The sequence below is a fragment of the Microtus oregoni genome, unplaced genomic scaffold (genome assembly GCF_018167655.1).
Source record: "Microtus oregoni isolate MIOR12 unplaced genomic scaffold, Mior012 000043F_ref0000047, whole genome shotgun sequence".
In the NCBI taxonomy this organism is placed as follows: Eukaryota; Metazoa; Chordata; class Mammalia; order Rodentia; family Cricetidae; genus Microtus; species Microtus oregoni.
This window is the reverse complement of record NW_024543210.1, coordinates 1326692-1347639: the sequence shown is the minus strand read 5'-3', so window position 1 is coordinate 1347639 and position 20948 is coordinate 1326692. Positions and strand designations below refer to the sequence as shown.

Sequence of the window (20948 nt, the reverse complement as noted above, 5' to 3'; positions counted from 1 at the left end):
ATCTTCCTATATCTGCCTTCCTGCCATCTCTGCACTTCTAGGGCTGGGATTATAGGTATGCACCACCATGACTGGCTCTGAAGTTCTTGATATTCAGGTCACTAGTTCTAGGATGATTATGTGTACTGACAACTGACTCTCAATTTTGTTGGTATCTTTTTAAACTAGAGTTTGGTTCCCATTTGGGTTGCTCACAACTGCCTCTAATTCCAGTTCCAGAGAGTCATGAGCCATCTTCTGGCCTCACTGGGTACTGCGCTTATGTATACAAACACATATACAGACATACAAGTACATAGAATTAAGAATTAAAAAAATAGCTGGGTGTAGTGGTGCATGATCTATCCCAAAATTTGGGAAGCAGAGACAGGTGGATCTCTAAGTTTGAGGCCAGCCTGATCTACAGAGTGAGTTCCAGAATAAGGTTACACAGAAAAACCTTGCCTTGAAAAACGAAAACAAATTTTTTTTTTAAAAAACATATAAGTACCTATAAGTCTTTTCCAATTTTATGTCATACTTTTTGTTTTGTTTTCTTTTTTGAGATAGAATATCCCCATGTTGTCCAAACTAGTCTTGAATTTACAGGCTCAAGAGAGGTCCCCATCCCTCATCCCCTGCCTTGGCCTGAGTAAGCTAGGGCTATAAGTATGCACCACTGTGTCTGGCTAGTTTTGAGGTTTGTATACAATAATTCATTCTCTTTTACAAGATAAAAAACAGATTCTCTTATGTTTTTTCTAAAATTCTTAAAGCATTTTAAAGTATTGATCTTTATTTTAATTTTTTACTTTTTTTTTAAGATGGGGCTTCATGTAGCCTAGCCTGGCTGCAAACTCACTATGTAGAAGAGCATAACCTTCAACGCCTGATCCTTTACCTTGAGTGCTAGAATTATAGGATACAGGTATGCACCAACACGCCCAGCTTTGAAGAATTCCCTGCATTCTGCAATCATTATATTTGAGAATTTTCTCTGCTTGCTAGCAAGTCTTTCACCATAAGAGACAGGGTCTTCCTAGTCTCAGTTTAATACTATTCGCAGAGGACTTACCATTTACACTACATGCTGTCTTCCTGACATTATTAGAAGGGAAAAGAGTTGTTGGACAGAGTTGAGGTATATAGCTCAGTGGCAGGGTGTATACTGAGCATTTGTAAGGTCCTGGGTTCCATCCCCAGAACCATAAAATACAACATAATGCACATAAAAATAAAAATATTATATTTAATAATAAATAAATATATATTTATATAATAAATAATAAATAAAATAAAAATATTTTATTTAGTGCTTGCTACCAAGCCTCATTTGAGTTTAGTCCATAGAACCCACATTATACAATATAAAACTCACCCCTGAAAGTTGTCCTCTGACCTCACAAGCATGTTGTGGCACACAAGCCCACACATGCCACTAGTCACAGGTTACAGAACCTTAACCCCTATTCTACAGTTGTTTTTCTTTTCATTACTCAGCTCCTTCCTACTACAGATAACTGGGAGCCACGGCAATGTTTTCATTTGAGCATACTGAGTTGTACGTAGCCACCATTGGATAGTTTAACATACCACTTCCCCTCCACACTTCGGCCAGGTGGCAACTGCCCTCTCCAGGTTCCTTGCAGAATTCTACAACATCTCGACAGGTGGTTTCTGGTGTTATAGGAACTTCTGTTAAAATCTGTTCATTGTTGCTCAAGAACACGGTTAATATCATCTGTGAGAGAGAAGATTAGAATCACAGTTTAGATTCCTCATATAAAGAGCTCATTATTTTTAACTGTTTATGTCAGCAAACACAGTTGCAGGACTGAGGGATGGCTTAGCAGTTAAGTACACTTGATTTTCTTGCAGAGGATCTAGATTTGATTTTCAGCACACACATGTCAGCTTACATCTGTTCACAACTCCAGACCCGGGGATTCAATGCCTTCTTCTGACCTCTGTGGGCACCAGGCATGTGTGCAGTACACAGGCATGCATATAAGCAGAACACTCATATACTCACTCTCACACATAAATTAAATTAAAACTCTTAAAAAAATCACATTCCAGACTGTTGAGATGGCTCAGTGATAAAGGCACTTTCTGCCAAGTTCAATGACCTGAGTTCAATCCCGTGTTTAACATGGAGGACTACATGGTGGAAGAACAGATTCCCCAAAATTGTTCTCCAACCTCCTTATGTACGCATGGCACATGCACGCACGCGCACGCGCACACACACACACACACCCTCCAAAAAGTAGGAACTGGTCTGGGAAGATAGATTAGTCAATAAAATGCTTGCCTTGTAAACACAAGGACCTGAATTAGATACTCAGAACCCACATAAATAATCGGGCATGGTAGCATATTTGTAATCCAGCACTAAGGAGGTGATGACTCCTGGAATACTGGGACTTGCAGCCAAACAACAGACAGTGCTTCAAAAACCAAGGTGGGCCAGGTGTGTTGGCACATGCCTTTATTACCAGTACTCTGGAGGCAGAGGCAAAAGTATTTCTAAGAATTCCAGGACAGTTAGGGCTGCATAGGGAAATCTTGTCTCAAAACAAACTAAAAAATTGGATGGGGTTGGAGAGATGGCTCAGAGGGGGCAATCAATTCTTTATTTTTTTTATCTTTATTTTTATTTAATTTTTTTTGGTTTTTCGAGACAGGGTTTCTTTGTGGCTTTGGAGCCTGTCCTGGAACTAGCTCTTGTAGACCAGGCTGGTCTCGAACTCACAGAGATCCGCCAAGGCAATCAATTCTTATGTAGCACAAACCCTCAAATGAGACACTCAAGCTCTCTCATTTGCTGTGTGCTGATTTTGCTGCCACTGCTGGAAAAGGTTTTATTTCTCATTCTCAATTCTCAGCAGTAATTCTGGGAATATTCTTTTAAGGCAAGGGCTCTAACTCTGTTCAGGCAAAGCTTTAGACTCCTCCTACTTCCACTTCCTAGAGGAAAAGGAATTGTGGAATAGCACAGATAACTGATATGAAGAAGACAAAAGAAAAGAAAAGTTAGTAGCTTACTAGGTAGTAAAGAGCTTATAGAAGTCATGGAAAGGATCTACCAAGTTGGGGATGGACAGCCTGTTGTAAAAATAAATCTGCTGGCCTGACCTGTCACCTGGGTACCCTGTCCCTTTAAGAGACAAGCCCCGCCTACTCCCAATCCCCCCCACTTCTCTCCCCACCTCCAGCCCACATTCATACTCCCTCCCTCCCTCCCTCCCTCCCTCTCTCCCTCTCTCCCCCTCTCTATCTCTCCCTCTACTGAAGAGGTTAACTACTGCCTCACTCCCTTCTCCTTTTCCCCACTTCTTTCTTCTCTCCCTTTTCGTTCTTCTTTTTCTATCTCCTTTTCTCTCTCTCCCCCTCCCCTCCATAATTCCTCATTCTTATGCCATTCTCAGTACCCACTAAATAAACTCTATGTTCAAGCTCTCTCCACATGGCATATCTGTCTCTCATCTGCCAGGGTCTCATGGCTATCAATGATAACACAGCCATCATAAAGACCCTTAGCTTTTCCATGCGCCAGAGAACTGACTCTAAGCTCCTTCTGGGTATGACATGCTATGACTCTATGTACTGATTTAAAACCTCAGAAATGTAGACTGGAGAGATGATTCAGCAGTTAAGGGAACTTGCTTCTCTCACAGAAGATCTAGATTGAATTCCTAGCATCCACATGGCATTTAACAAGTGTTTAAACTCCAGTTCCAGGATATCTGATACCCTCTTCTGGTCTCTGAAGTTTCCTGCATATACTGTGCACACACACACACACACACACACACACACACACGCGCGAAGGCAAACACTCATCATACACATAAATAATATTTTTTTTTAAAAAAGAAAAAGACAAACAAAAACCACACTCGCTCTCTAGACGTATCACCACTGTTACTACTGAAGCCTAAGGCAGCACCTCTGCTCAGGCTTAGATCTTTGTGCACTCTTCCTTGTCCACACATAATTTTGTCTACACACACACTGCTCTGATACCAAATCGTGCTCTTCATTCCCTTATTCCAGCCACACTGGCCTTTTCACTCTTTCACCCGGTAGGTCATCTGCTGTTTGGTTAGGGCACTCCACTCAGCTACTCAGAGCTGGAACAGCCTCTTCTTTCAGCACTTAACAGAGAAGCTTTCCCTAACCGACCTATCTAAAGGAGCTCCACTCTCTTGACACAGGGAGCAGTTCAATTGCTTATTTCCTGCTTCCTAAAAACAGGGATCCTGGTCAGTCTTCAGCTGTATCATTAGTACCAGAATCAGGACCAGGCACAAAGTACGAACTACACAAGTCTCAATTGTATGATTTTTTTTATAGGACTGCCAAGTCTGAAGGATACGTGCCTGTCTGCCTTTTCATCTTCAAGGCTTCTTCACAAAGGACAAGAGAATCTTTAGCCCTTTACCTACTGAGTTACTCCACGTAACAGAAGAAAAGTATCAAGGTGAAAGCCGGAAGACATGATTAACACAAGAACATAGTTTTTGGCAGATTCCTTCATACCTAAACATCTGGAGGCCTCTAGTCAAATTCCATATTCCCACAAGGCGGCGCTGCATGGCAAGAGGGAGCAATTCCACATTTGGAATAACTCTGAACAAGAGGTAAGTCAGGTGTGGTGATGTATTCAAGCAAGTTAAAGCAGGAAGATCAGGAGTTCAGGGCTGGCCCCAGCTACATAGAGAATTTGAGTACGGTCTAGCCTACATGAGACCCATTTTAACTTTAAAAAAAGATGTAATTATGACTGGAAATTGATCACATTTCAAAGGAAGAATGGGCCTTCATAAAATGTTGAGCAACTTCAAAATAAGTAAGCTTAAAGTCTGAAAGGTGCACTTCACCTCTTTAGAAACAGATATGTTTAAACACTTACATAGCATCTAATCCATTAAAGAGTTCTAATATTAGGTTCTCACTAGCCCTATCACTAAGGTAATAGCACTGTTTTTATTTAAGTATTGAACACTAAAAATATGTTCTATACCAGATATGGTGGTGCACACTTGTGATCCCAGCACTTGGGTGTTGGTGTAGGAAGGCAAAGCTCATCCCCGGCTACTTAGTGAATCTGAAGGCAGGCCAGGTTACTTTTTTTTTTTTTAAATACACATCATTTATGTGTACACACATTCTATCCTATAAAAATTTCACTTTACCAATCTGAACTGGCAAAACCTGGTATACATTATTCCCAAGAATACCACATTAACAGTGCCCCCTTCACCTCATTCACTCAGTTCCTTTTGTATTTAAAATCACACCATTTGAGACTCACCTGAAACCTACTAGGAATGCCAAACTTGAGTATACAACTTTCCATAAAGCTTAGATAGTCCACAACAAGAGTTCAAAACTTAGTGATAGTTTAGACTATAAAGGAGTATGTATACATATTTTGGCACTCTTTCTCACCAGTGTTGAGAAATGACAATCACTTTATAGGCATCATCCTTCTCTATGTCTATTACAGAAGCCAAACTTGGGCTAAGCATTACACTGTAGGGTAGACTGTCAATGAGCTGGAAAATCAGCCAATCAGGAGCAATTTACTTATTTGTACTTAATGTACAAATAATGGGTTTCACTGTAACATTTACATTCATGTATATTGTGGTTTACTCATATTCACCCCATTATCCTCTTCTGTCCTTCTGACCTTCTGCTGACCCCCCAAAACTGCCCTGTTTCCATCTCTCTTCCTCCCTCTTCCCCTCCCTCCCTCCCCCTCCCTCCCTCCCTCCCTCTCACACACAGTGTACAAATAAATTTAGATTCTCCATGAAAAAATTTACCTTTATCTTCCCTATTCTCCTCTTTTATTCCCTTCTGACTGAAATTTCCTTTTAACAAAACAATATAAAGCAGCATTGAAAAAATGAAGAGAGGGACTGGAGAGATGGCTCAGCAGTTAAGAGTACTGTCTGCTCTTCCAGAGGACCCGGGTTCAATTCCAAGCACCTACATGGCAGTTCACAGTTGCCTGTAGCTCCAGTTCCAGGGAATCTGACACCCTCACACAGACACACATACAAGGCAAAACATCGATACACATAAAATAAGAATAAATAAATCATTTAAAAAAAAAAGAAAATGGAGCTGGGTAGTGGTGGTGGACGCCTTTAATCCCAGCACTTGGGAGGCAGAAGCAGGTGGATCTCTGTGAGTTCGAGACCAGCCTGGTCTACAAGAGCTAGTTCCAGGACAGGCTCCACAGCTACAGAGAAACCCTGTCTCAAAAAAACAAAAACAAACAAACAAAAAAGAAAATGAAGAGGTCTCAAGAGATGGCTCAGTGGTTAAGGGCACTTGTCACTCTTATAGAAGACCCAGGTTCAATTCCCAGAACCCACATAAGGTTGTTTGCAGCCCCCTGTAACTCTAGTTTCAAGGGACCCAAAGACCCCTTTTCTGGTTGTTTACGGACACCTGCACTCATGTGGCACATATCACATGAACATATATATAAATAAAAAAATAAATCTTTCCAGGCAGTGGTGGTGTACTCCGGAGTCAAAGGAAGGCAGATTTCTGATTTTAAGGCCAGCCTGATCTACAAAGTCAGTTCCAAGACAGTCAAGGCTGTTACACAGAGTAACCTGTCTCAAAAAACCAGCAAGCAAGCAAACAAACAAAAATCTTAAAAAGAAAATGAAGAGACAGGTCTCAGACTGAGAAAATATCTACAAAGTGTACAGGTGATAAAGGACTTACATCATAAACATAGAAATTTCTTAAAATTCAATATAGAAACCACATACTTTTCAAAAGGGACAAATGATGTAAACAGACATCTGAGCAAAAACAACATAGAAATGCCATATATCATATATAAAGATGTTCATCATCACAGGTCATAAGGAAACTGTTATCAAAACAATGAGATACACTGCTCACCTATCAAAATGGCCAAAGGCAAAACACTGGCATACAAATACCAGTCTGTTCAAAGACCCTAACATTAAATCTCAATAGTCCTTGTGGTAGTTTGAAAGTAACTGGCCCCCATAATTTCACAGGGAGTGGCTTTGTTGGAGTGGGTATGGTCTTGTTGGAGGAAGTGTGTCACTATGGGGGTGGGCTTTGAGGTTTCCTATACTGCCCACTGTGTCAGTTGACTTCCTGTTCCCTGCGAGATGTAGGATTTTCAGTTCTTTCTCCAGTACCACATCTGCCTGCATACACCATGTTCCCTGCCATGATGATAATGGACTGACTGAACCTCTGAAACTGTAAGCACACCCCCTAAATTAAATGTTTTCTTATAAAAGTTGTTGTGGTCATGGTGTCTCTTCACAGCAGTAAAACACAAACTAAGACAGTCCTATCAAATCTTCTCACGTCACCAATTAAGGCAATGGGCAAAAGAAACTCAGTAGTAGATTATGCTATAGCCACTTTGGAAAAAGACTGTAATAATTTTTTATAAAACAAGACAGAGATCAACAGAGATCACACCTGCAACTCTAGCACTTGGGAGGCTGATGATGCAGGAAGATTGTGCTATAAGTTCAAGACCAGCCTGGACTACAAAGTTAAGTTCCAGGCCTGTCTAGATACAGTGTCTCAAAACTTCTCCTCAAAAACACTTTTCCCACATGATTTAGCAAGCATGAACATTCGTGGCATTCACTCAAACAAACTGAAAATTGATTTCCACACAAATACCTGTAACAGTTCTCAAAATTGCCAAAATTTGGAAATAACCAAGATGAAAATAATCATTCATCCTTAAGTAGATGACTGGATTAACAAATTGTGATATATTCAGATAATGGAGTATTATTGGTATGTGCCATCAAACCACAAAATGACAAGGAAGATCCCTAACTATAAGCTGCTGGGTGTAACTGGTCATAAAGGCTATTTATATTCTGTGGGATTCTCATGTAGTTACATGAGATTCTAGGAAAGCAAAACAATAGAGCCAGGACTGGCTATGGCTGGGAAAGCAAGACCTGAGCAAGACTGCAGGGGCTTTAGGGCAACAAAGTTGTTCTGAATGACACTAGAAGTGTGGGCTCATCACAGACAACTGTACACCAACCACCACGAGTAAAGCCTGGCATCACCTAAGAACCTCAGGCCACCAAAACTGGTCAGCACTAGTCCATCATTATAACAGATGGATCATAGTAATACACTTTATTGGTAATAAGTACAAGAGGAGGTCTGCGGGGGAGGACCAGGACGCAGGGGAGGAAAAATTAGTTTCTGTTTCATTTTTTGCATTCCTAAAATTGATGTAAAACAGTCTTTAACTTAAAATAAAAACAACAGTATATAAATCTGGCTAGAATACATGCAGACATTTTGACCACATGTAGAAGTGTATGGGGGGGGGTACATGTGTAAGAACTAAGTCACCTTGTAAAGTGTTTTTTAGTGTATACCATGGTCCAATAGTTTGAAAAAAGTGCTAGGATAGTCTTTAAAAACACAACAGAACATGCATAAAACTAAAGGAAGAGTCGCTGCACTAGGAAAATCACTGCTACCACTAGTTTTCAGTCTTCTTAGTATGGTTCTGTGGGTTTTTCATATCCTCAATTTCTGTGTTTCCTCTGCCTTACAGCTACTACTCTTCACTTTACACATTAGGAAAAGGGACTTGGAGAGGTTAAATAATATGACCAAGTCATGGAGCTAACAAATACTAGAGAGAGAACTTAACTCACTGCCTGACTCCAAAGTTAAGACACTCTGAACCAGTTCTTCAAATCACTTCTCCAGTGCTACAAAATCAAAAACAGAAAGGGCTAGAGAGATGGCTTGGTGGTTAAGAGCACTGGCTGCTCTTCCTGAGTTCAATTCCCCAGCACCCACATGGTGACTCACAACCAGAGGGCATAGGATCTGATGCCCTCTTCTGGCCTACAGGCATACATGCAGAGCACTCATACATAAAATAAAAATAACAGGTTCAGTAGTCGCGGTTGGTGGGCAGCAGCTGAGCCAAGATGTTGCGGAATCTGTGGCCCTCCGTCAGATTGCCCAGAGGACCATTAGCACTACTTCACGGAGGAATTTTGAAAATAAAGTTCCAGAGAAATAAAAGCTGTTTCAAGAGGATAATGGAATCCCAGTGCATCTGAAGGGCGGGACCTCTGATGCCCTCCTCTACAGACTCACAATGGCTCTGACAGTTGGTGGAACAGCATACACCATCTATCAGTTAGCCATGGCTGCATTTCCCAAGAAGCAGAACTGACTTCGTCATCCCAGGCTTCACATGGTTCGATTGCATTCAGCGCTTGATAGACCAGGAATCTGATGAGTAACTGAGCTCTTTGGGGATCACTATTTATTGACGTGTACTAACTGTCAGCAATAAAGCAGTCTTTACCATGAAAAAAAATAAATAAATAAAAATAACTTTTAAAATTTTAAAAAAAGAAAGAAAATCACTGAATGTTTTAATAATTATTCTGAATGTATAATCTTCCATTATTTGTTTACGTTTCAATTAGCCAGGTTTTTACCTAGTATTTTTATTTAAAATTATCAAGTGCATACCGTGAGCTTTTCCCCATGTAATACAGTGTGAGAATAAGAACAAAGAATCATGGCATTTTCCCCAATTAAGCACAACAATGAAACAGAAAAATTATTTGACCTAAACCATACAAATGTTCTAACTAATGTTCTTGATTTTTTCAAGAATTTACATGAGGGGGGCTGGAGAGATTGCTCAGAGGTTAAGAGCATTGCCTGCTCTTCCAAAGGTCCTGAGTTCAATTCCCAACAACCACATGGTGACTCACAACCATCTGTAATGAGGTCTGGTGCCCTCTTCTGGCCTGCATCACAGACAGAATATTGTATACATAATAAATAAATATTTAAAAAAAAAGAAGAATTTACATTAGGTATACCAACAAATCTCAGACTAAGACTTCCTCTTTTTACACACTGTTAGATAAAACTCAAAAAAATACACCCCTGAGTGGTTTTTGTTGGTGCTTAGACTGGGTCTCTCTGTTGTCCAGGCTGGTCTCCTTCTTGCTGATACAAGTAGTCCTCTTACCTTGGCATTCCAAGAGGAGGGAACCACAGGCAAGTACCCCCATGTCCAGCCCTGTGATTATTCTGGTGGTGCAGGGGATGAAACCAAAAGCTCAAGCTGGCAAGTATGCCATCATTTTACTATATTCCTGCCTCATATGTAATTTTATCTATATACACAAATACCCAAGCGAATTACATATGTACATTACATATAAACCCAAACTCACAATATCATTTGTAACAGCCAAAAATAGAAATAGCCCAAACTTACAAAAATACTTTTAAAAAATTTTACTTCTATTGTTGTGTCTGCTACCTGTGTGTTCATGCCTATAGAAGCCAGAAGAGAAGGACTGACAGATCCCCGGAGCTGGAGTTAGAGGCCGCTGTGAACACGAGATGTGGGTGCAGTCTTCAAAAAGCACAGCAAATGCTCTTAGCTGCTGAGTTATTTCTCTAGTCCCAAGAGCTCAAACTTATAAATGGTTGAATAACTGAAATGCTCAGAACTCAGAACATTATTTGACCAGAAAAAGAAATGTACTGAAGGTTACAACACAGACAATCCTTGGAAAGAGAGCAAATAAAGTCAGATGAAAAAAAGTCACTAAGTGAATGATTCTATTCATATGAAATGCCTGGAACAAACCAACTCACAAAGACAGGAAACAGAATATTGCTTGCCAGGAGCTGCAGGGAATGAGAAATAGTAAATGATACTGAATAAAAAAACATGGTTTCTTTGGGAGATGAAGACACTAAACAATTATAAATAGTGGTAATAATTGTACAGCTTCGAATATACTGAAAGGATGAATTGTATGGTGTTATCAATATATATGTAGTGATAGCAATCCAACCTATCAGTATTTTTTCTCTCACAGAAGCAGCTTAAACTATTCTAGTAGGGCATGGCACAACAGGCCCATGCTCCCAATGATCAGGGGACTAAGACAGGAGAATCCTGAACTTGAAGCCAGTCTTTGCTACATAGCAAGACCTTTTCTCTAACAATAACAAATTATATTATTTCTTTGAATATATATTTCTTCCTTTCTGTAACATGCATTTACAGTTAACACAAATCCTGTTTTATCATGTCTGCAAACATAAAAATTCACTATTAATCCTTTCCCTAGTTGAAAAACAGGGCTTAAAATAAAGACAATTAAGCTAAGGATATACAGCTCAGGGGTAGAATGCATGCTTGGGAGGCATGAAGGCCTAGCATAAGAAAAAAATTTACCAAAACAGTACTCTTAAAGAGTACTTTTTACAGAATCAGGTGTATATTCACAACACAACCAAGGCATAATTTCCAAAGGAAATAGTAAATCCCAAATCCTTTCTTCTTATTTTTACAACAGACTGTTAACTGTCTTTTAGGTGTACACTGGCTCTTGAAAGTCGTAACACTTTGAATCTGCTTATAAGTGTGTGAGCTATTGTTTTTAAATGTTTCTCATCATAAGAAACTAATCAAGAGTGCAGTGTGGAGCGCACGCCAGTGCCTGTAGCTGTCTGTTTGCACAGGGAAAATGCCTAAGCAGATGACCTGGAGGCCTTGATAAACTCCACTGGGCACTGATGACAGAACTGTGATAAGACACCTCATGAAACAAGACAGATGCTACGGTTGCCACCGAGTGACAGGGTGAAGCTTTACCTAATTAGGTGTGTTCCCTAAGGGGCAGTCAGCGTTAGCAACTTTCAATAGCAACTGTCAATAGGATTAAGAATATACTGTGAAAATAAAGACTAAATACTAATTTAACAGGTTCATTTATAAAGTTTGTTATATTAAAGTAAGAGGGGACTGGAGAGATGGCTCAGTGGTTTAAGAACACTCGCTGCTCTTCTAGAGGATTGTGGTTGGATTCCCAACACCTAATGGTGGCTCACAAACAGCAACCTCAGGAGATGGATGCCCTCTACTGGCTTCCTCAAGCATGCCAAGGTACACCAACTTATTCACAAGCAAAGCAACCCATATAAACAAGAGTAAAAAAATAAAATTAAAAAAAAAATGACATGCCTTTAGTCCTAGCACTTAGGAGGCAGTGACAGGTAGATCTCTGTGGGTTTGAGGTCAGTCTGGTCTACAGAGTGAGTTCCAGGACAGCTAAGGCTACCAGAGAGGCCCTATCTGGAGGGAGTTAAAAAGAGGAAAAAGAGGAGTAACAGGAGGAGGGGCACCCTTACTTAAGCCTGGTTATCAACTTTACAAAGTAAGACCCAGAAGCTTCAAAATAAAATTTCAAATAAATATTTTATACTTAAGAAAATTATTTTTATGTTTAGAGTAGGGTATAACAGAATTGTAATTTTTCCCAAATATTGATAATACTGACAAGACATTCTATAAAGTATTTACAATAAGAATGAAATTTGTAACAGGATATCTAACATCAAAGGTCTTTTGCTACCGGATATGGCAGCACACTCCTTTAATCCCAGCAGAGGCAGAGGGAGGCAGATCTCTGAGTTAGAGGCCAATCTGGTCTATAGAGCTTGTTCCAAGACAGCAAGGACTACACAGGGAAACCCAGCCTTGAAAAACCAAAATAAATAAATAAATAAATAAACAGAACAAAACAAACAACAGGGAAGACCAAAGGAATTCTGCCATTTATTAGTATTACAAAGCTATTGTTATCATTTTAGTGCTTACTGAAGGGGGCAGGCCCTCATTTTCTAATTGTGCTACATCATTTAACCCTCCAGACAATCTGTGGGCCATTTCTGGGGAAATCCACCCAATGGCAGGCCAAACTGTCCAAAGTCACCAGAGACTAGGAGCTAACCCAGAGTTGGCTTCAGAGCACATGCTTGAGTAGTTCTCAAACAACTCACGGTCACTTCAAAGCCAAACTAGACAAGCTCAACGTTTCCATGAGACCGTACAGTAAGTTTCATACAAAAGTTATCAGCTCGGAACATAAAGCCAAACTTCTTTAAATGAAAGAACTAACTTCATAGGCATCATGTGCATATTGCTTTGAATGAAAAGCATTTTAAATATGACTATAAACAGCCAACAGCCCTCACTGCTTCAGAGAAACTTCCCACTGAAAAACAGAAATGAGAGAAAGCCACTGATGCCTTCCTACTCTGGGAATGCACTCTGCTTTAGTTCTGAGAACTAAACCTAGGACCTTACATAGGCAAGCCCTCTACCTGTTTGCTCTTTTAAAATTTTAAGTCAATGTCTCACTAAGTGGCCCAGCCTGGCCTTGAACATGCTCACAGCCCAGTAGGCCCTGAGCTTGAACTCCTGCCTCAGGCTCCCAAGTTACTGGGAATACAGGCCTTTGACCACCAAAGCTGATGCATGGACCTGACCCGAGTCCTGAGGTCTGGGTCTGCTAAGGTAACAGAGGTCCTCATAAATCCCATGCACTACTGGGCATGGTGATAGATGCTTTTAATCCCACACTAAAGGAAGCAGGGGTAAACAGATCGCTACGAGTTCAAGAAAAATCCATGGACAATTTGCAGAAATTTATTCCCATTTCTTTTAAAGAGAAAATTCTATATTCCAACTTATATGAAAAAAACATATAGCCACATGAGTTTTCATATTATTACATAGCTATAATTACTGTTCTTCCAAAAAAGCTGTATCATGAATGGTTAACTGCTGAATGTTGGTAGACAAGCAGCCCTACTTTTTCACCAAGGAGAAAGCTAAGCATTTTTCTCAGTGTCTATAAAACACACATGCTTTTGGGCCTCACAGAAATCCTGGTGGCATCAATTGAGATGCCTTCACAGTCAATTCATCCCCTCTGTTCAGGACTCAGCTGCCAGAGATCACACTTATTTTATGTGGCACATCCCTCTTGCCATTGCTAACTCAAAACAACAACAAACCAAAAAAAAAAAACCAAAAACAAAAACAAAAAAAAAACCCAACCTGCTTCTGTACCACAAATATTCTGAGTACCTACAATGTGCTGTGGACTGCACTGATGAATTAAACAAAAATCTGGCCCTGTGAGTTGCTTTATGATGAGGGAAAGACACAGTAAAACATACAGTATAGCAGATGATGCCATGCAGTATGGGGAAACATAGAGCAAGTGAAACAGGCAGCCAGGCAGTGGTAGCACACGCCTTTAATCCCAGCACTTGGGAGACAGAGGCAAGCAGATCTCTGTAAGTTCAAGACCAGCCTGGTCTACAACAGCTAGTTCCAGGACAGCCAAACCCTGTCTCAAAAAACCAGAAACAAAACCAAAACAAACAAACAAAAAAAACAGATGGGCAATGGAGTAGTTTTAGTTAAAGAAGGTGGTTAGAGAAAACCTCAGAACCCAGGCATAGGGGTGTGTGCCTATAATTCCAACATTCAGGATAGAGGCAGGAGGAAAAAGAGTTCAAAGCTACCCTGAGCTACACAAGACCCTGTCCCCCCACCAAAATGAAATGCTTCGCTAAAGGTGGGTGACAGAGTAAGCATTGACAACAGTCCGAAAGGACAGTATGCAAAAGAAAAAGTGTAAAGGCTCTGAGAAGAAATGAAGGCCAGGCAAGAGACTCCCTAACGAGTCCAGCTTTGATGAAGCAGAGAATAAAGAGATGAAAGGAGATGAAAGCCAGGCAAGTAATCCCAGCACTCAAGAGGCAGAGGCAGAGGCAGGTGGATCTCTATGAGTTTGAGGCCAGCCTGGTCTACTAAGTGAGTTCCAGGAGAGCCAGGGTTGTTATACAGAGAAACCCTGTCTAAAACAAAACAAAAAACAAACAAACAAACAAACAAACAAAAAGAGGGGCTGGAGAGATGGATCAGAGGTTAAAGACCACTGGCTGATCTTCCAGAGGTCCTGAGTTCAATTCCCAGCAACCACATGGTGGCTCACAACTATCTGTAATGGCACCTTCTTCTGGTGTGCAGGCAGAATGTTGTATACATAATTTATTTATTTATTATGTATACAACATTCTGCCTGCATATATGCCTGGAAGCCAGAGGAGGGAGTCAGATCTCATTACAGATGGTTGTGAGCCACCATGTGGTTGTTGGGAATTGAACTCGGGACCTCTGGAAGAGCAGCCAGTACTCTCTCTTAACCACTGAGCTATCTCTCCAGCCCCTAAATAAATCTTAAAAAAAAGAGAAAGACCTTAGATAATGCAGAGACCGCCAGTACCTCAAAGGTATGTACACAAATATCCAGTTTCAAACATCAACTGTATCCTTGGCAGCTCAAAGAAATAAAAGTTAATCAATTAAATAAGTAGAATTATGTCTGGCACTATAATTTTTTATAAACTTTATCAATTACATGATTTTTCTGAACTGAAAAAAAAGAAAGAAAAGAAAAGAAAAGAAAAGAAAAGAAAGAAAGAAAGGAGATGAACAGGCCAGGCTTTCCTAAGAGGTTGATGGGAAGTCCAGAAGGATTCTAAGAGCAGCACATTTTGACATACATTTCCCTGCTCATTCTGGCTGCTTTGCTAAGAACAGGTCTATTCGGAACAAGCACAGATTCCTCTTAGGAATAAAGTAGTGTAAGAATCTAAGACAGAGTGCCAGAGATGCCGTAAGAGAAAGAAGCTGGGGGAGGCTGTGATGAAGTTCTGACAATCTTGCTAACTGGTGTTTATTAAAAAAAAAAAAAAGATGTGGTTTATAGAAAAAAGAGGGACACACTATAGAAAGAAAGCCTTAATACCGCTACTGCCAAGGTCCCCAGAACTGTCCCTTTCAAGTGAACTCCATGCTGCTTGGCTTTCCATCCAATGCCCTTCCAGGAACTCTCCTATTAAAAACCATTTACTTATTATTGTTGTATATACAATGCATGAGAGGTGGCACTCAAGTGCCATGTACACAAATGTGCCCACAAGTGAGAAGAGACTGTGCGTGTATTTGTATGTGTGTACAACTCTGTGAAGTTATAACAAATGATTTATCCACAGAGCAATTTTTCTTCTCAGTAGGTGAAGGTGCTTGCCACCAAGTCTGAGGGCCTGAGCTCTATTTCCAGGACCCAGATGGTAAGAGAGAACTGATACCTTCAAGTTGTCCTTTGACCTACACATATATGCTGTAGCATGTGAAAATGCACACGTGCATGTGTGTCACACTCAAAGAGAATAACTAAAATTTTTATTTATTACTTTACAAAGAGAAATCTGAGAATGTTTTATGAAGGTTCAATGTTCACTGGAGTGCACAGGATAAGGTGAAGAGGAAGGCCCAAAAAACACCGGGAAGACAGCATAAACGAAGACTGTGGAACCTTGGGTATGACAGTAACACAAGCATCTAGGACTGCCCAGGATAGGAACAACTGGAAAACTCCCATAAACGGCTGCCCATGCATTGCTGGGGTATATATGAATGATAAATAAATGACTAAATGAATGAATGATCAATGCTCATTCCAGGCACAACTAATTGTAACAGTTCAGAAAGGCTGCACTTGCTCCATTGAAGCCACTGCTTCCAGGCTCTGAGTAGCCCTTATAACTGCCAGCAGTATAGAGTATAAAAACTAGGGAAGGGAGTGAGAAAGGGCAGAAAACCCTGCATCATTCCACTAAGGGGCAGGCCAAAGAAGCAAGCACAGAAACTGTAAAAACGCCCTTCCGTTCCCACCAGACCAAGGTCAAGTCACTCCTCAGTTCAATAAACACAGGGAAGTGCTGCTGCCCAATGTGAAATCCTCTGTTGTTTCTATAGAGGGAAACAGACTGACGGCAGACCACCTTTCTCTTTGTCTTAGCCTTTTCTATGCCACAGAATAGTTTTCTGTCTCTTCTGAGCTCAAAAATAGTCCACAAGCTATTATTGGTTCAGCACTCAGGATGCTCATGTGAGGATCCATATTCCAACACAAAAATAAAAGGTAGCCTTCATACTAGTCCATTAAAAGAAAATCACACATTTTAGGCAGCAAATTTGAGACTATACTATGCTTTAATTTCTTTTCGTCTTTTTGTTGTTGTTGTTGTTGTTTGTTTCCCCCCCACACACACCTTTTTTGGGGGGGTGGGAGAAAAGAGTTTCTCTATATAGCCCTGGTTGTCCTGGAACTCACTCTGTAGACCAGACTTATCTCAAACTTACAGAGATCTGCCTGCCTCTATCTCCCCTATGCTTCAATTTTTTTTTTAAAAAAAAAAACCTGTTTACATGTGTATGAAAGAAGAAACTTTTTTGTGTTGCTAATTTGAGTTAGTAATCATGTAAGTGATTATTTCCTTCTTAATCCTTTTAAAGGTGTTCAATTCAACAAATACTTGGAGAATACTTAAATCAGCCTTCAAATCTCACAGTCAGACTAGCAACAATCTAACTAACACCCTTTCCTCAGTTGAAGATGAGCCAACAAGACTGTAGTCTAGGTGCCTTGATTCTCAGCACAGCAAGCTGTTGCCTTTCCACATTTAGAGACTTTAATTGCTTGGTTCTTAAATACTGAAGTCCAGGAAATGGCTAGCACAAAGCCTGACAGATAGTATCCTGTCAGGAGGGGCCTGGTGGCGCACACCTGTAATCTCTGCACTAGGGTGGTTTCTGAGAGTTCCAAGCCACCCAGGGCTACAATTAAAAATTAAAAAAAGAAAAGGGGGGCAAGTGGCTCAGAAGTTAAGAACACTGCCTGCTTCTCCAGAAGACCTGGTTTGACTTCCAGCACCCATATGGCAGCTCACAACTAACTTTTTTTCCAGTTCTGAAGGATCTGGCACCCTTTTCTGGCCTCCAGTCATTACATGCCTGTAATATATATATACAGGCAAAATACTCATATGTAGTAATAGGGGCGGCGGGACTGCGTCCCCAGCACCCCGGCTGCCTGCTCGGCTAGCTTATGCCCCGAAATAATTACACGGACACTGTATTCTTTTAAACACTGCTTGGCCCATTTCTATCTAGCCTCTTCTAGGCTAATTCTCACATATTAATTTAGCCCATTTCTAACCATCTGTGTTGCGCCCCTAGGTGCGCTTACCGGGAAGATTCTAGCCTATGTCCATCCTGGGTCGGAGCTTCATAGCGTGCTGTGCTGCGTCTGCCCAGGAGCCAGGAGCATGGCGTCTCTCTGAGGCGTCTGCTCCCGAGAGGAGAGCTGTCGAGTCTGAGCTCACTTCCTCTTCCTCCCAGGGTTCTGTTCTGTTTACTCCTCCCACCTATCTTCTAACCAATAAAATGGGCCAAGGCAGTTCCTTTATTAGCCAATGACCTTCCTCCATCACTCATACACATAAAAATAATTTTTAAAAAGCTAAAGGCTGCTGGACAGTGGTGGTGCACACCTTAAAACTCAGCACTTGGGAGGCAGAGGCAGGTGGATCTCTATGAGTTTGAGGCCAGCCTGGTCAACAGAGTGAGTTCCAGGATGGCCAGGAATATACAGAGAAACCCTTCTCAGGGAAAAAAAAAAAAGGTTAAAGGCAACCCTGGGCCACAAAGCTAAGACCCTAACTCCGTGCTCCTCCCACAGCATTCTCTCAAACCATCCCCCTTTTAATTTCTATACCTAACAGTAACTCTGGGTACTAAAATAGTTGAACATTCCCCTGCCGGTCCTTTCTAGTCCCAGAAAAATCTTTTAAGATAGGCACAACTTGACACATCTCTCTAAGGTAAAACGAGCACTGTTGTTCTCCAAGGAGAACAGGGTAGGAGGGACAGAGAGACAAAGAAGGGGAGGGTTCCTGTGTGCTGGCACACTTGGCTGAGCTCAGGTCTGCATCTGACCTACTAAACATGAAGACAGCTAAGATCATAGACTCTTAGTTCACACTTGATAACCAAGATCCTACACTTGGGAAAGCAACTGACCTAAGAAATTCGTCACCAATACCCATTTCTGCTGTCAAGGACCAAATAATCAAGGAGCCTTCCACTCTAGCTGCTGTCTCCAACAATAACCTGTACTAGCACTGATCCACTGGTTTCCTGGGAGTCAGATCCAATACTGAGCACTATTCACATAGAATGTTTCAGCCCTGTCAGAAGTCCAAGGTAAAAGATTTTCTTTTCTTTTCAATTAGCCAGCTGTGGTAGTACATGCTTATAATCCCAACACTCCAGAGGTTGAGGTAAAAGATCATGGATTTGAGGCCAACCTGAGCTACATATTGAGACAATGTCTAGAAACAAAGGCTGGGGTTTAGCTCAGTGATAGAGTAGTTACCTAGCATGTACAAGATCCTGTGTTAATCTCCAGATATACAAATAAGTATGTAAATGATCAATCAATAATGAAAAGCATACTAATTTTAAATGACAACAAATAATTTTTGAAAGTGACAGAGGAAATGAAATTCCTTTTAATTTACATTTCACAGCCAGTACATATTTTTTTCATACCTTTTTTTTTTTTTACTACAGAAGGTTTTTTTGTATTTTAATAACAAGGGCACAGTAAGTAAAATGTTTAGTATTTAGCTAATGATACTCTTTGGGCATGCTACCATGGGAATACACACAACTATATTTTGTTTTAGCCTATGTATTTCTTCTCTATAGACCATGCCATAATTTATTGAGACAGGCCCTATTACTTTACTTTACGAATGAGAAATAGGTTCCAGAAGGTTATATAACTAGTAAAGGTCACATGACTAGAAGTGACATAGCCAGGTCTGGAACCAGGATTACCTGATTCTCAAGATTGCATTCTCAAACACTCCTAACCAGCCATGCATATGTTTTGCACGATTCTACTACAAGACTGAAAACACGTCAAGACAATAGTGTCTTAAGTACTAGTACCTACTTTGTGTGAGTACACAGTAAAATTGTGCACACCCTTTTTGGGGTTACTATATTCACCTTCCCTACTGGTCCATTCACACCCTTCTCCCCATGCCCTGTGAAACACTGGAAACACAAACATATGTCTGGAAAATACAGATCCAACACCTAATCCAGAACTGCCTTGCATATAACCAGGGAGAGTTGACTGGTCTTCCTAGATCTCAGGACCAATGCAACTTAGCCTGAGACTCCCACCTCAAGAGAAGCCTCATCAGCAAATGTTCTTACACAGTTTTTTTGTTTTGTTTTGATAGAGTCTCACTGTAGTACTGGATGTCCTGGAACTCACTCTGTAGACCAGGATTGCTTCAAACTCAGAGATTAGCCTGCCTCTGCCTCCCAAGTGTCGGAGTTAAAGGCATGCACCACCACCTCTCAGCAGAACAAATTCTTGAAATTAACAATTAGTTGTTACATTAAAAAAAGAGATACAGAAAATATCATTTTTCTACTCAATTTAGTCATAGAATGTAATTTCTTTTGACTTTAACATTAAAAACATGAGTAGGGGGCTGGAAAGAAGGCTCAGCAATTAAGAGTATTTGCTGCTCTTACAGAAGACCTGAGTTCAATTCTCAGCACCCCTGTTGGGTAGCTCACTATCACCTGTAATTCCAATTCCAGGGTATCCAATGCTCTCTTTTAGACTCCACGGGCACCATAACACATCATTCTCACCCTGATATACACAAATAAATATTTTAAAAAGTAATTTTAAAATAAAACATGAGCAGCTTCTATTACTACTTTTTATATTTTTAAAGACAAGGTCTCACTTGTAGCTCTGGCTGGTATGAAACTCACTACGTAGACAATAGTGGCCTTGAACTCACGAAGATCCTCCTGCGTCTGCCTCCTGAGCACTAGGATTAAAGGTGTGCAGCACCACACTTAGCTGCTACTATATATATTATAATATATATACATTAATTTTTATATAACATATATTATGAGTGTTTTGCCTGAATATATGTGTTAGCATCAATGTGCATTCCCAGTGCCCAAAGAAGCCAAAAGAGGGCGTTAGATCCCCAGGAAATGGACTTCATCATTGAACTATCCAGACCCTATTGTTATTTTTAAATTTCCTAATCTCCCCTCCAAGGTAACTCACATAGGCATAGGTATCTATTACTGGCAA

General features: G+C 40.6%; 1 protein-coding gene and 1 pseudogene across 3 annotated transcripts in view; one reads left to right on the top strand and one right to left on the bottom strand.

The window, feature by feature from the left end:
* Ppp1r13b (protein phosphatase 1 regulatory subunit 13B) overlaps positions 1–20948 on the bottom strand; it is a 74288-nt gene that overhangs the window by 38526 nt on the left and 14814 nt on the right. For all 3 annotated transcript variants that reach the window (XM_041633136.1, XM_041633137.1, XM_041633138.1), the window contains exon 2: positions 1573–1720. In XM_041633136.1, the coding sequence (XP_041489070.1) occupies positions 1573–1720 (148 nt within the window). The remainder of the gene's footprint in view (positions 1–1572; positions 1721–20948) is intronic.
* Positions 2132–9357, top strand: LOC121434415 (annotated as a pseudogene).